Source organism: Esox lucius, chromosome 23, assembly GCF_011004845.1.
Source record: "Esox lucius isolate fEsoLuc1 chromosome 23, fEsoLuc1.pri, whole genome shotgun sequence".
NCBI classification, from domain to species: domain Eukaryota; kingdom Metazoa; phylum Chordata; class Actinopteri; order Esociformes; family Esocidae; genus Esox; species Esox lucius.
In genome coordinates this window covers 6,889,826-6,902,564 of record NC_047591.1, presented here as the reverse complement: position 1 = coordinate 6,902,564, position 12,739 = coordinate 6,889,826, and the positions used below count along the sequence as shown (strand labels likewise).

General features: G+C 44.6%; 1 protein-coding gene across 3 annotated transcripts in view; it reads left to right on the top strand.

Moving 5' to 3' along the window:
* Positions 1-12,739, top strand: part of LOC105029999 (synapsin-3) — a 101,478-nt gene that overhangs the window by 85,922 nt on the left and 2,817 nt on the right. For 2 of the 3 annotated variants that reach the window (XM_013131635.3, XM_020042950.2), the window contains 6 exons: positions 3,811-3,953; positions 4,689-4,763; positions 4,974-5,076; positions 11,629-11,760; positions 11,949-11,979; positions 12,129-12,291. In XM_013131635.3, the coding sequence (XP_012987089.1) occupies positions 3,811-3,953; positions 4,689-4,763; positions 4,974-5,076; positions 11,629-11,760; positions 11,949-11,979; positions 12,129-12,291 (647 nt within the window). The remainder of the gene's footprint in view (positions 1-3,810; positions 3,954-4,688; positions 4,764-4,973; positions 5,077-11,628; positions 11,761-11,948; positions 11,980-12,128; positions 12,292-12,739) is intronic. The other variant, XM_013131636.2, reaches the window with a different exon arrangement.

Genomic DNA, 12,739 nt, shown 5'->3' with positions numbered 1-12,739 from the left:
GGACACCGAGGCGTTCCCAGGCCAGCCGGGAGACATAGTCCCTCCAGCGTGTCCTAGGTCTTCCCCGGGGTCTCCTCCCGGTGAGACAGGACCGGAACACCTTCCCAGGAAGGCGTTCCGAAGGCATCCGAAACAGATGCCCAAGCCACATCAGCTGACCCCTCTCGATGTGGAGGAGCAGCGGCTCTACTCCGAGCTCCTCCCGGGTGACCGAGCTTCTCACCCTATCTCTAAGGGATCGCCCAGCCACCCTGCGGAGAAAGCTCATTTCGGCCGCCTGTATCCGGGATCTTGTCCTTTCGGTCATGACCCAAAGCTCATGACCATAGGTGAGAGTAGGAACGTAGATTGACCGCAAGGCGAAGCTCTCGATTTACAACAATAAATGGAAACCAAATAAATCACTAACTGACTGAGGGCTGGACTCAAACTCACACCGAAAATCAAAGTAAACAATTGAAATCACAGGCTGTTCCAACTCATAATGTGACTCAGTAGTGTGTATGCCCCCCATGTGCCTGTATGCACGCCCTACAATGTCTGGGCATGCTCCTGATGAGACGGTGGATGGTGTCCTGGTTATCTCCTCCCAGACCTGGATCAGGGCATCAGGGAGCTCCTGGACAGTCTGTGGCACTACTGGGCGACATCGGATGCACCGATACATACCGTCCTAGAGTTTCTCAATTGGATTCAGGTCTGGGGAACGTGAGGGCCAGTCGAATGCATCAATGAACTGCCTACACACTCTGGCCACATGAGGCCGGGCATTGTCCTGCACCAGGAGGAACCCAGGTCCCACTGCACCAGCATAAGGTCTGACGATGTGTCTGAGGATTTCATCCCAGTACCTAACAGCAGTCAGGGTACCGTTGGCTAGCACATGGAGGTCTGTGTGACCCTCCAAGGATATGCCTCCCCAGACCATCACTGACCCACCACCAAACTGGTCATGCTGGATGATGTTGCAGGCAGCATAACGTTCACCATGGCGTCTTCAGACTCTTTCACGTCAGCCACGTGGTCTGTGAATACCTGCTCTCATCTGTGAAGAAAATGGGGCGCCAATGGTGGATCTGCTAATTCTGGTGTTCTCTGGCGAATGCCGATCGAGCTGCTGGGCTTTGAGCACAGGTCCCACTAGAGGACGTTGTGCCCTCATGCCACCTTCATGGAGTCTGTTTCTGACAGTTTGATCAGAAACATGCACACCAGTAGCCGGCTGGGGGTCATTTTGTAGGGCAGTGCTCCTCCTGTTTCTCCTTGCACAAAGGAGCAGATAACAGTCCTGCTGCTGGGTTGATGCCTTTCTACGGCCATGTCCAGCTCTCTTCGTGTAACAGCCGTCTCCTGGTATCTCCCCAATGCTCTTGAGACTGTGCTGGGAGACAAGACTGGACTGCCTATCCAACCTGAATGGGCTGTCAGTACCGCCTCATGCTACCAGGAATGACAAGGACACTAGCAAAATGGGAAACTAGACAAGAATCAGGCAGGAAGCATAAGGAGAGAGCAATTGTTTGTGGCCACCACCTGCAAAACCATTCCCTTTTTGGGGGTTGTCTTGCTGTTGTCTCTCCAGTGCACCTGTTGTCACTTTCATTTGCACCTAAACACGTGGCATGTTTCACAATCGCGTATGCATCCTAACTGAGCAGATTGAAATCTCTGAAGTTTAATTGACTTGGTGTTATACTGTGATACGGGTTCCCTTAATTGTTTTGAGCCGTGTATTTTATGATATTCGATTTCAGGAATATACCCTTACTGCCTACACATTGCATGGAGCTGTTAATCATGGTCTAAGGAGATGGAAATGGCTCACTAAAGGGCAGACAGACTTAACAGCCACTGGAGAATATTTCTCAACTATTGATACTGGGTAGTGTCCAGAATGACATTGCTTTCCGCCTCACCCAGCTCTTGATCCAACTGCCAGTGTTTACCTTTTTCTTACCTCAGTTTCTGCTTCCAGTATTATGGTTTACTTTATATTCTCAATGGTTCGCCTTATTCTCTGCATGGCTTCTCGTATTTACACCATGATGACTCCTTTTCACTGTTTTTTTATTCTAACCATTGGGTTACACCTTGTGGAACCACTGTGGATAGAAAGCTAAGTACACATTAAATACTTTCCTCATATGAACAGAGGAAAACCAATTTCCCCTTGTCTAGCTACCTCATACTCTATGGCAATCGGACAGGATTACAAGAAGTGGTAGTTTTTAGACTTGAGGCCTTGGCAGATCTATCCTCTCCAGTCACAGATTGAACCTTACTGGCCCCTGGACTGACAAGTACAACACCAGCCTTGTGAGATGGCTTAATTTTAACATTAGTATTATGTGTCATTTTGATTTTATCTAGTTATGTACTTAACGAGGTCCTGGAACTTCAGCCTTTAGCTGAAAATGTGTACACTTCAAATAAACCTTCAATATACTCAAGAAGCTAAATAACAGTGTTGTAGAGCTGTTATGATAAATAGAGAACTGAATGAAAATGACTAAACCTCAAAGTAGGCCAACCCAAGCCCTCCCCCATATCTTTACCATAAAGACCTTTCCATCTCACCAGTGTATTGGACCACAGGCGAGAATTAAGAGCAGAGAGGAGAGTGTGGGTGTGAAAGTGAGAGCATCTGTCCAGTCAGTCCCTGTCCATGACAGCCCCCTGCTGCTCCACAACTCCCACATGGTGGATGAATCACAGTCCCGATTATATCAGCCAGAGGGTTGATAATGAGAGTCAATGGAGTCCTTCGTTCTGACTGATATCATCATACATCATATATGCTAGCTCTTATGAGTCGGGCAGAGAGAGAGAGAGCTATACATTTCAGGATGCCTTGTACTTTGCTGCCCCTGTTTCAAATGGAGTTTAAGGATAACTATATTTGCTATTTGGTCAGCAATTAATGTAGTGAAATCGGGTTGATAATTGGATACCCTTAGGTTACGGTCCATGCTAGTTTGTTCACTTTGAAAAGGTAACAATGAATAATGTTAATGAGCATTTAGGCTACTGTACAAAATAGGAATATGCTTAAATTTACATTTTATTTGGTCTTAGGACACGTGAGTTGATTTGAATTTAACAACTGTTTAAAATCTATCAAAATGTTGTGTGCTACTGTCCTTCATATAGAATCACATTGTAAAAGCGTAACTGTATGTGTAATCAATATATATGAATTTCTATAAGAAAGAGAAAAGAAAGCAGGTGTTGATAAATTCAACAAATGAAAGTTGCGACATGGAGACACCTCTAAAGCAGAGCAAATGTCTCCCGGGTCCTCCCTCAGCAGGCTCTTATATCCTTATTACATGTATTCTGTAAACGTACTGTATAACAAAAGACATAACACAGAGAATCATACTCCTTCATCGGATACTGTATTAATCAGTGTGTTTTCAGAACTGGCGGTGCTAACCAGAAGCCAACATCACTGTCAACAGATAGAAAAGTCCAGTGACCACTAGTCTTGACCAAAGAGACTGGCACAAACATGTTTTACAAAAAGTCCAATAATTGTGTTAACAGCTTAATCGAATATTAACGTTGTTATAGTGAACTTCACAGTGAAGATTATGGGTGTGAAGAATGTTACCTGCCCCCAAAAAAGATTCCACTAAAGAACTTTCCACTGAGAAACTTTCCACTAAGGAATTAATCTCCACTAAGGAACCCTTTCAGTTCCCCATCAGTATTCTTGTTGTGGGATTCTATTCCAGTTCCATCGCAAAGAAACAGTTAGCCACACATCTTCCTGGCAATTAACCAGTTAGCGCCGACTTCCTGTTTCAGATCAAAGTGGAGAACGAACTCGACTTCCAGGACATCACTAGTGTGGTGGCGTTGGCCAGAACCTATGCCACCTCGGAGCCCTACGTCCTGTCCAAGTACGACATCCGGATCCAGAAGATTGGCAACAACTACAAGGCCTACATGTAAGGAGGTCATGGTCTCGGTCCGTTTCGCCCACGGAAGCGTCAGGGATGAATGTGATTAGACTAAAGCTATATGTAAATAACTTTACAAGTTAGTAGGAGAAAGAGACAGACATGGAAGCACAGTTAAGAGAAACAGAATTCTAGGAAGACAGCAATGGATGGGTGGAGAGAAAGAGGCAGCTTGCATGCAGGCTAATTGAGAGAAGCCCGGTGTCCTCTACCCAGGGCCTGCGACCAGGGTGGCACCCCGCTCTGGCATTCCATTCTGTCAGCGTCAGCCAACGTGGCTCTGACCACTGGGCCGATTTAGCCTTATAGTCCCGTTCGTAGTTTGAAGTGATCTAATCTCCTTTGAGTTCAACAGCACTGTCTTGAACACAACAGCAACATTTTGCATGTACAATGCACTAACTTTAAATGAGGGAGTCAACACTCTACTTTCATATTTCTCAGTCCAAACAATGGTTTGACTAAGAGGAGTGTTGATATTCCTATCTCATGTTCCTTGGCACCAGTACGCCTCTAACTGACTATGACACAGATTTAAAATAGGCGTACTGTATAGTGCATCCATCATCACTATAGAATTCAATGATAACATCTTCCCCTGCGGGTCTTCTATTGAATTCCAAAAACAAAACACAATGACTTAGTTAGCTGACCATTTCTTTCAATTCCTTTTCAGAGAATAGATGGATGCCTGATTTTTTCTTTGATTTTAATCTCACCTAGGAGAACGTCCATCTCCGGCAACTGGAAGGCTAACACAGGCTCCGCCATGTTGGAGCAGATCGCAATGACTGACAGGTAAGCTGGGGTATAGAGTTTGCTGTTAAACACATCATTATGAGCCTTATTATAAGATATTATGAAATCCTATACATGATTCTAACAAGTCATGAAGCATTTTATCTGCAGGCTTCGAGGAATGTTTGTCCAAAAGTCGTTTTTTCACTGCCAAAGTCTGTTTTGTAATTCACAATGACTTATCAGTTGTGGATTTTCACTGTGTTCCAGATATCGTCTGTGGGTGGACTCCTGTTCTGAAATGTTTGGGGGCCTTGATATCTGTGCTGTGAAAGCCGTCCATGGAAAGGATGGCAATGACTACATTATCGAGGTCAGTTCAGTGTTAGCACTGTTAGCATGTCAACCACTGTAAACATTACTGCAAAGGAGCAAATATTGTAAAAGCATATGTCCTCTTAAAGTACTTCTTGACCTTTAAGGGATATTTGTTCCTTCAGGTAAAATAAACACAAGATATATGTAATGAAAAATACAATTCTTCCAACCTACTTAACTTGATGAATGTTAGTAGTGGTTGCCATTTAATCTGAATAAAGTTTAGAAAACATAGTGTTTAATGCGTTGCTAATCCATTTTGAACTGCATGATTTACAACATAATAAACTTTTGGAACAGTGCACAAATAACAGTGGAGGACGATGATGAAAGATCATGTCAATACCAGAAATTTGGTGATAAAATCTGATTTCTCCGGTGGGCAATTACATTCTGAAAGTCATCATGAAGTAATAGATCGCATTGACAGACAAGGCTTGGCGATGGCAGCGGAAGAAGGCGCAGCCGGGGTAGATCAGGCATGATCAGTCTAAGTGCCGTGGAAAAAAGATTACACTGTAGACCAAACAAAATAATCTGAATTCAAACAAAGGCGTGGCCAGCTTGATGACCGCACTGTCTGTCTGCCTGCCTGTCTGTCTCGGTGTCAAGACCGTTTCAAGGGTTATGTGTCATATGAACAGGGTACAGGAATGGATCAATGAAAGGTTTACATGCCAGTTCCCTCATGAAAATGCAACAACCTGAGGACAAAGTCCTGCTGAAAGTCATGGAAATGAGACCTTATCTTTGGAATTAAGTGTGATACACTTCCATAATTAATGAGTTATCATCACATGTAGTCTGACAATAACTTTCCATTGGATTTAATGTCTTAATAGATGAATAGATCAATTTGTTGGCATTAATGTTTTTTTTAGTACTGACATTATGTATACTGTTCATATTTTTGTTCAATGGTCACTGAAATGAAAAAGATAAATTGTTATTTCCTGAGCTGAAACCAAAAATTCCAGACATTTAAGCACAAAACATTTCTTTCCAGTTTTGTCCCCCAATATTCATTCCTGTTAGTGAACATTTTCTAGTTTGCCAAGATAATCCATTTACCCTACAGGTGTGATATTAAACAGTAAGCTGATTAAACAGCACAATGCCACAGATGTCTCAAGTTTTGATAGAGCGTGAAATTGGCATGCAGACTCCAGGAATGTCTACTAGAGCTGTTGCTGGAGAATTGAATGTTAATTCCTCGACCATAAGCCGCTTCCAACATCATCTCTGAGAACTTGGCAGTACATCCAACTGGCCTCACAACTACAGACCATGTGTAACCACGCCAGCTCAGGACCTTATCCATCTTCACCTTCGAGATTCTCTGAGGCCAGCCACACGGACAGCAGATGAGACTGTTGGTTTGCACAAGCGAAGACACGAACTGTCAGAAACTGTCTCAGCGAAGCTTATATCTATGCTTCTACTCACCAGGGTCTTAACCCGAGTACAGTCTGGCCTCTTAACCGACCAGTGGGCCAATGCTCACCTTCAGTGGCCACTGAAATGACAGTGTCAAAAATGAATCCACCTGAACTTAGTTGACTGCAAGGTTTCTGACTGAACCACAATATGAGATAAACAGTAATACCTTTGTGCGACACTATCACAGCCTATCAGCGCTTGTAAGCCTCTGGCTCAGGGTATTTTGGGCTGCTGGGCAGTGCAGAAGTGTGAGCACTTGTTGCTGTAGAACACATCTGTTTAAGAGTCGAAAATACGCTGTTACACCAACCAGGCACTTCCTGTTGTTCTACTGAGCTCATATCGAGTACAGACGAGGACTGTAGCCACACAGACGACACACATCGCATACCACACCACACACAAGCACAGTTGTTTTGCCCTACTTGTGAGGACATTTTGGGGAGAAACAATTGATTCAAAATCCTGCCCCATAATCTTAAACCTAGTTGTAACCCTACCTGTAGCCACAAATCCCTAACCTTAAACTGTTAACCTAACCCCAATCTTAAACCCTACCTCATAAGACTTTTTCCATGTGAAGACTGTCAGCATGTGTCCTTGGTTTGCTACTCTTGTCCAATCCTCACAATTATACAAAAACACCACACAAACACTCAAACGTACACATTGTTTTTCTTTCCTTGTAGGGAACATAATTATATCCTGTTTTTTCTATCCTCTAAACATAACCTTAATCCTAACCCTTGACCTCAATAACCTAATCTTCTTTGTGCCTAAACTTAACCTAACCCTAAACTTAACCTTTAAGCATGAAATAGCATTTCTAGTTTTGGTCACCAGCTGGAAACCTTGTTGGGATTGAACTGTCAGGTATCTATGAGGGAACTCCACATGTATAGTAAAACAAGGATCACTCTGTCACTCACACAGAGTGTGAAGAAGAGTTTGTTCCTGACCTTTTGTTGTGTACTTGGACTGGTAAAAACACAAGGCCGTACAGCCATCTCAGCCCCATCTCTCAACAGCAGCCAGCCTCTTGTTTCCTCCAGATAAGCCTGGTTCATCTCCTGTCACAGGGCAGCTCATGGAGCGACCGCTGGAAAGAGGAACGGATTGAAGGATGTGGACAGTTTGGGGTGTTTGTGTGAGATTGTAGCCATACGGTATGTGCTTATGTGTGTTTGCGCTGTGAGTTGGACAATCCCGAGGTTGATTTACAGTGCAGCCTGGCAGCTGCTGTGAGTAACTTAGCGCAGGAGGCCAAGTTGAACCCATCTGCAGTCCACTGTTCCCAGTGTTCGTTTTTAAACAGCAGGTATTTCCTCCACTTTTATAACAAACCAAACTGGTTTACTATGATCATTTATCCTACTTTACTCTCAATAAATTCCATAAATAATTATACTTTTACAGATGCGGTTTGTGATATGAACTATAAGCTACTGTAGCTACAACTTTGTCAATAACAGATTTCATTTTTATTTTTTTTATATATTTCGAACAGCATGGTCCATTAAACACGTCATTAAACCCACTGTACCACTGAAAGTAGGGAATGAAGAACATTGACAAGCACACAATGGACTCCTCTGTTTCTTCCTCTGATCACATGACTGTGTACCAACACAGCAGGAAAGCTAGGCAACATGGGATATTTCTGTTAGAATGAGATCAACACTGAGTTAACATTACTATGGGTTTATATTAAAGCCGGTAGACAAACAACTGTTGTCAAGTGGAACCGAAACAAGACCTACGTGAGTTCATGACCTTTAGCCTCAAATGTTTGTGCTGTTTCTCATTCACATTAACAATTCAGTGGTCGTAATTGGAGACATTTCTTTTCGATCTGCGTGGTCGTCATACACACATCCGTCTCCAGTGTGGTTTGTTTATCTGCACTCCCCTGAAGGCCAAATAGCTTGTACACAAATGACCTCCTATCATATTGTCTCTGCTCCATACTGACTCATCCTGCCACAGTGCTCCAAAATGTCCATATTTAGTCTGCTCAGAGTCTGTCATACATCACCATTCTCTCTCAGCACGGTGGGTGGAGGTCAGCCACCCACCCATTCATCATCAAATATCTCTCGTCCTATTGTAGAAACAAAACTGGGGCGGATATTGCAGGAAATCACCTCAGGGACTGGATGGTTATTAGAGGTCTGAGATGGACAGGGATCGCAGCAAAGACAGAGTCACGTACTGTCACAGTGTTCCGTGACCAGGCAGAATGTTTTCTGTATGGGCACGCTTACATTAGAAGACACTTGGCGGAATTTAATTACTGTGGGTTGGGATGGTGCAATATTGCATGCCTCTGGCGGTGGAAACCTGTTCCTGACAGACTGTTTCATGAGGTGACACCTCCTACCAAAAACAAATGGGTTTTTGCTTTTGCTTTACCTACACTCACTGGCCATTGTATTAGTTACTCCTGCTCGTTTACGCAAATAGCCAAAGATCAAATCATATATAAAGCATGCAGACATGGCAAAGAGGTTTAGTTGCTATGCAACGAAACATTAGAATTGGGTGGATGTGTGATCTATTCGCCTTTGACCATGGTATTATTGTTGGTGCCAGACGTGGTGTTTGTAGCATCTCCGAAACAGCTGGCCTCATAGGATTTTCACAAACTACAGTCTCAATTACTCAATTTCTGATGCGACATGCAGATGGTGTGGGTCATTTGGCATAAACCACTTAAATCCATGAATCCATCTTGCCTTTTGTCATAAAGCTTGCTTTACCTCAAGCCGGTTCCGTTTAACAAGACCGTTTCCTTCAGTGGCGTGCAGTCCTCTGATCTCAGTCCAATAGAGCACCATTGGGATCAAGTGCTTGTCAGCATGGACCAACACATTCTGGATGCTCGGAGAAAAGAGTCCTACATGGTACTAGATAGGTTTATCTAATGTGGCCACTGAGTGTAGAATCCACTGGTACTGAACTCAAAATATATTTTTTAGCCTTTGTTATCTTAAAGGCTTTTTAAATGATTATAATATTTCTGGGAAGACCAAGGTCGACTGTGTTACAGACCATAGAACCATGAAAAGTTTGCTTTTCTTTAAATTACTAAATTTTCACGTCCTCCCTATAATCTAGCAGAATGAATTGAAGTCGTGGATAGTTCTGTGAGAATCTTGGCTTACAGACATGGGCGGGTTTTTGGCCCTTGCCATTAACACATGAACAGACTTTGCGGACTATCATAGAAATCACTTAGCTAATGTAAACAGACAAGAACAGCTTTCGACTTGAACCTCTGCAGCTTTTCTGTATAGCTCATCCATGTCTGGACTGCTGCCTTGTTTCATCCGATATCCATACCCTGATCTTTCCCTTCTAGAATACGATGTCCACACCTGCAGCAGGAAAGAACGTTTGAGTGGCTCAGCTGAAGAGCAAAACAACACCTTTACGTTCCTAAACTAAAGGGCAGAAAACTGCAGCCCTATCATCTGCTAGATGACTCTATATTCCAGTAAATCACCAGGGTGTACCCGCCACTCTGGCTGTCACCGCAGTACGTCTGAAGTGGCTCCTGGCTTGCGGTAGGTCCCCGGCTGCAGCTGACCGTCCTCAGGGGAGTGTTGGAGCACATTCAGTCCCTGTCCCTTGTGGTAATGACTAACTGGCCGCGTCCCCGGCTGGTTTTCCCGCTCCGACCCAGCTCAGCTGTCCATCTCGGGGCGAACAGCGCTTTCCCTTCTTTCAGCGGACTGCTGCTGCATGTGGACGTGCATGTGCGCGCTCTCACTAACACACACACACACGCGCGCGCCCCTGTACGCGCACCCCTCTCGACAGTGCAAAAAGAAGCACGTGGATGAAAGGCGTTCTCTGTCTGTCTGTTTACAATGCGCTTCGACCACAATGCATGCCGGAGCCTGATAGCACTCTAGGGACACAACACATGCATCCTGCTGGCAGGGTGTTCCCTCTGCTTTCTCCCCGAGCCCTGTGAGCCAGGCTTTGCTCAGTTTGTTTTGGTTCTCGTTTGACGTGGCGTTGGCACCCGCTCAGGCACAGGAAAGCATGACCTGTGGACAGGCGGAGCGGCACGTGCTTCACCGAGACCGTTTCAAACCAAGCACACGTGTGGAAATGCTGCGGTGGGAAGAGTTTATGTTGCGCCAATTATCTATGTGGCTGGGCCTTTGGTTCCATCCCAGCACAGCCTGGCTTAGCAATACCTGCAGCTGGAGGACTGTGCTGTACTCCTGAGGTCTTCATAGGTCTGGGTAGGCCCGGTATACGTGAGACTCAAGACGGGTCTGACATTCTATCTTGTCCTGCAGGGGCCTGTCCGGTTTGAGTTGTAGGCATGTTAACTTAGGGTACGGGTCGGGTCTTGGTTCTGAGCACTCCAACGGGTCCATTCCAGAACTCTACTGTTCGTGTGAAACGGTTGCTCTTTGACGTTATTTTACCAGGTAAATATGACTAAGAGCACGTTCATCTTTTTAGTTGTAAGATGGAAGGAATTGGGGTTAAATGCCTTGGTCAGGGAGCGAGAGAACAACTGATTTTTTTTACTCTGTGTGTTCAGGAATTCAGTCTAACTACCATTTGGCGGTCAGATGCCCTAACCACTCGGCCACCCGCCCAGCCTAATGTGTACCACTGTACCTCCACCAACCATGTGAATTACATTACCCCAAATCTGTTTATGGTTGCTGTAAGATCACATGTAATACTGCAGGCTGTATTATTCCTTCAGTAATTCAAATGTAATTTGAATTTCAATGAACATTCAGTATAAGTACTGAAATAGTGACTGTTCGTTCCGTACCGAAGATGTGGTAATGAATGGGATGTCACCACTTTCATGTATATTTCACCAATACCGTATCAGGCCTTATGTTGGATGTGAAGTTGTTTTGGGGTGGTCAACAGACTCATTCATTTAACATCGAGACTGCAGTCACGTCACCCTCCCACCATCCTCCTTGGGCCTAGTCGCTGAGATAAGATGTCCAATACTGCTCTCTAGTGGCCTTTATAAAGTCAATTGTGTTGAATGGCTATTCAGGGAAGGTTCATATACTGTAGTTGTTCTCCTCCTGAATGTTGTCTGTTGTGTGTTGCCCAGGTGATGGACAGTTCCATGCCTCTGATTGGTGAGCACGTGGAGGAGGACAGGCAGCTGATCACTGAACTCGTAATTAGTAAGATGTGCAGTGTGCTGCTCGGTATCAACGCGCCACAGCCCAGCTCTGTCAAGGTACATATCCCTCTAACCTCCTGTCCATAGTGCCCAAATACTGTTTTGGATTTGCTTTTGAATTAATTATGTACATTTGACCTCAGAAGAGATTGGCTTCAGGATTTGTGCCTTTTGTAAGCAGCCTATCGAATCAACCATGCATCATGCATTGTTACTTTCCATTTTCAATGCTTTTCATTTCACAGCCACAGATGACCCAGCCAAGAAGGGCCCAAGGTAAAGTGACATCCATGGACATCTTATCACCAGTCTGCTTGTTTGATTGCTGTTGTGGTGAATATTAATGTTGTGAAAGTGTCCAGAGTTAGACATACTTGTGCCTGTTGTCTATGTGATGAAAGGTGAGTTGTGCGTTGGCTCTGCAGGTGGGCATCGCTCAGCCTCTGGTTCTCCCTCCCAGTCAGCCCAGGGCTCTCCTCAGCGAGCCCGCTCAGCTAACACCTCTCCCAGCCAGGCCTTCCAGCCCGGACCCATCCCACCTCCCACCGCCACCGGCCCCGGCTCCCAGAAACAGTCTCCTCAACTGAAGTAAGTCAAGCCATGGGACGTCCTTTAAACCTAATCTCAGTAGTCATATGTCCATTCAAATGGTGGTTAAAGAGATCTACTCTGTGGAGTAGATGAGTTCTATTGATAGGTCTGTCAAAGGGTTAGCTTGACATTTCCTGTTTATGGAACCAGTTTATGATAATCCCTGACATGCCCATTTTGTACCTGTTTAACAGTTGCTAATAAATGGGATGCATTAAGTGGGAACTTGGCTAAAGTCACCTTGCCCAGGTAATAAAATGTGCAGCAAGAGAAACTCCCTCAGTAATTTGGTTCAGCCCTAACATCTCCCTATTAGTGGATTAGCTGCACACTGCAGTGGGGCGGTTTGTCTGGGAATTTGCTACAGAATTCATCTTCATCTTTTGCTCAGTTCCTCCTGGATCAGATACACTACTAAAGTTTGGTGGTACTTGTTGGCTTAGAA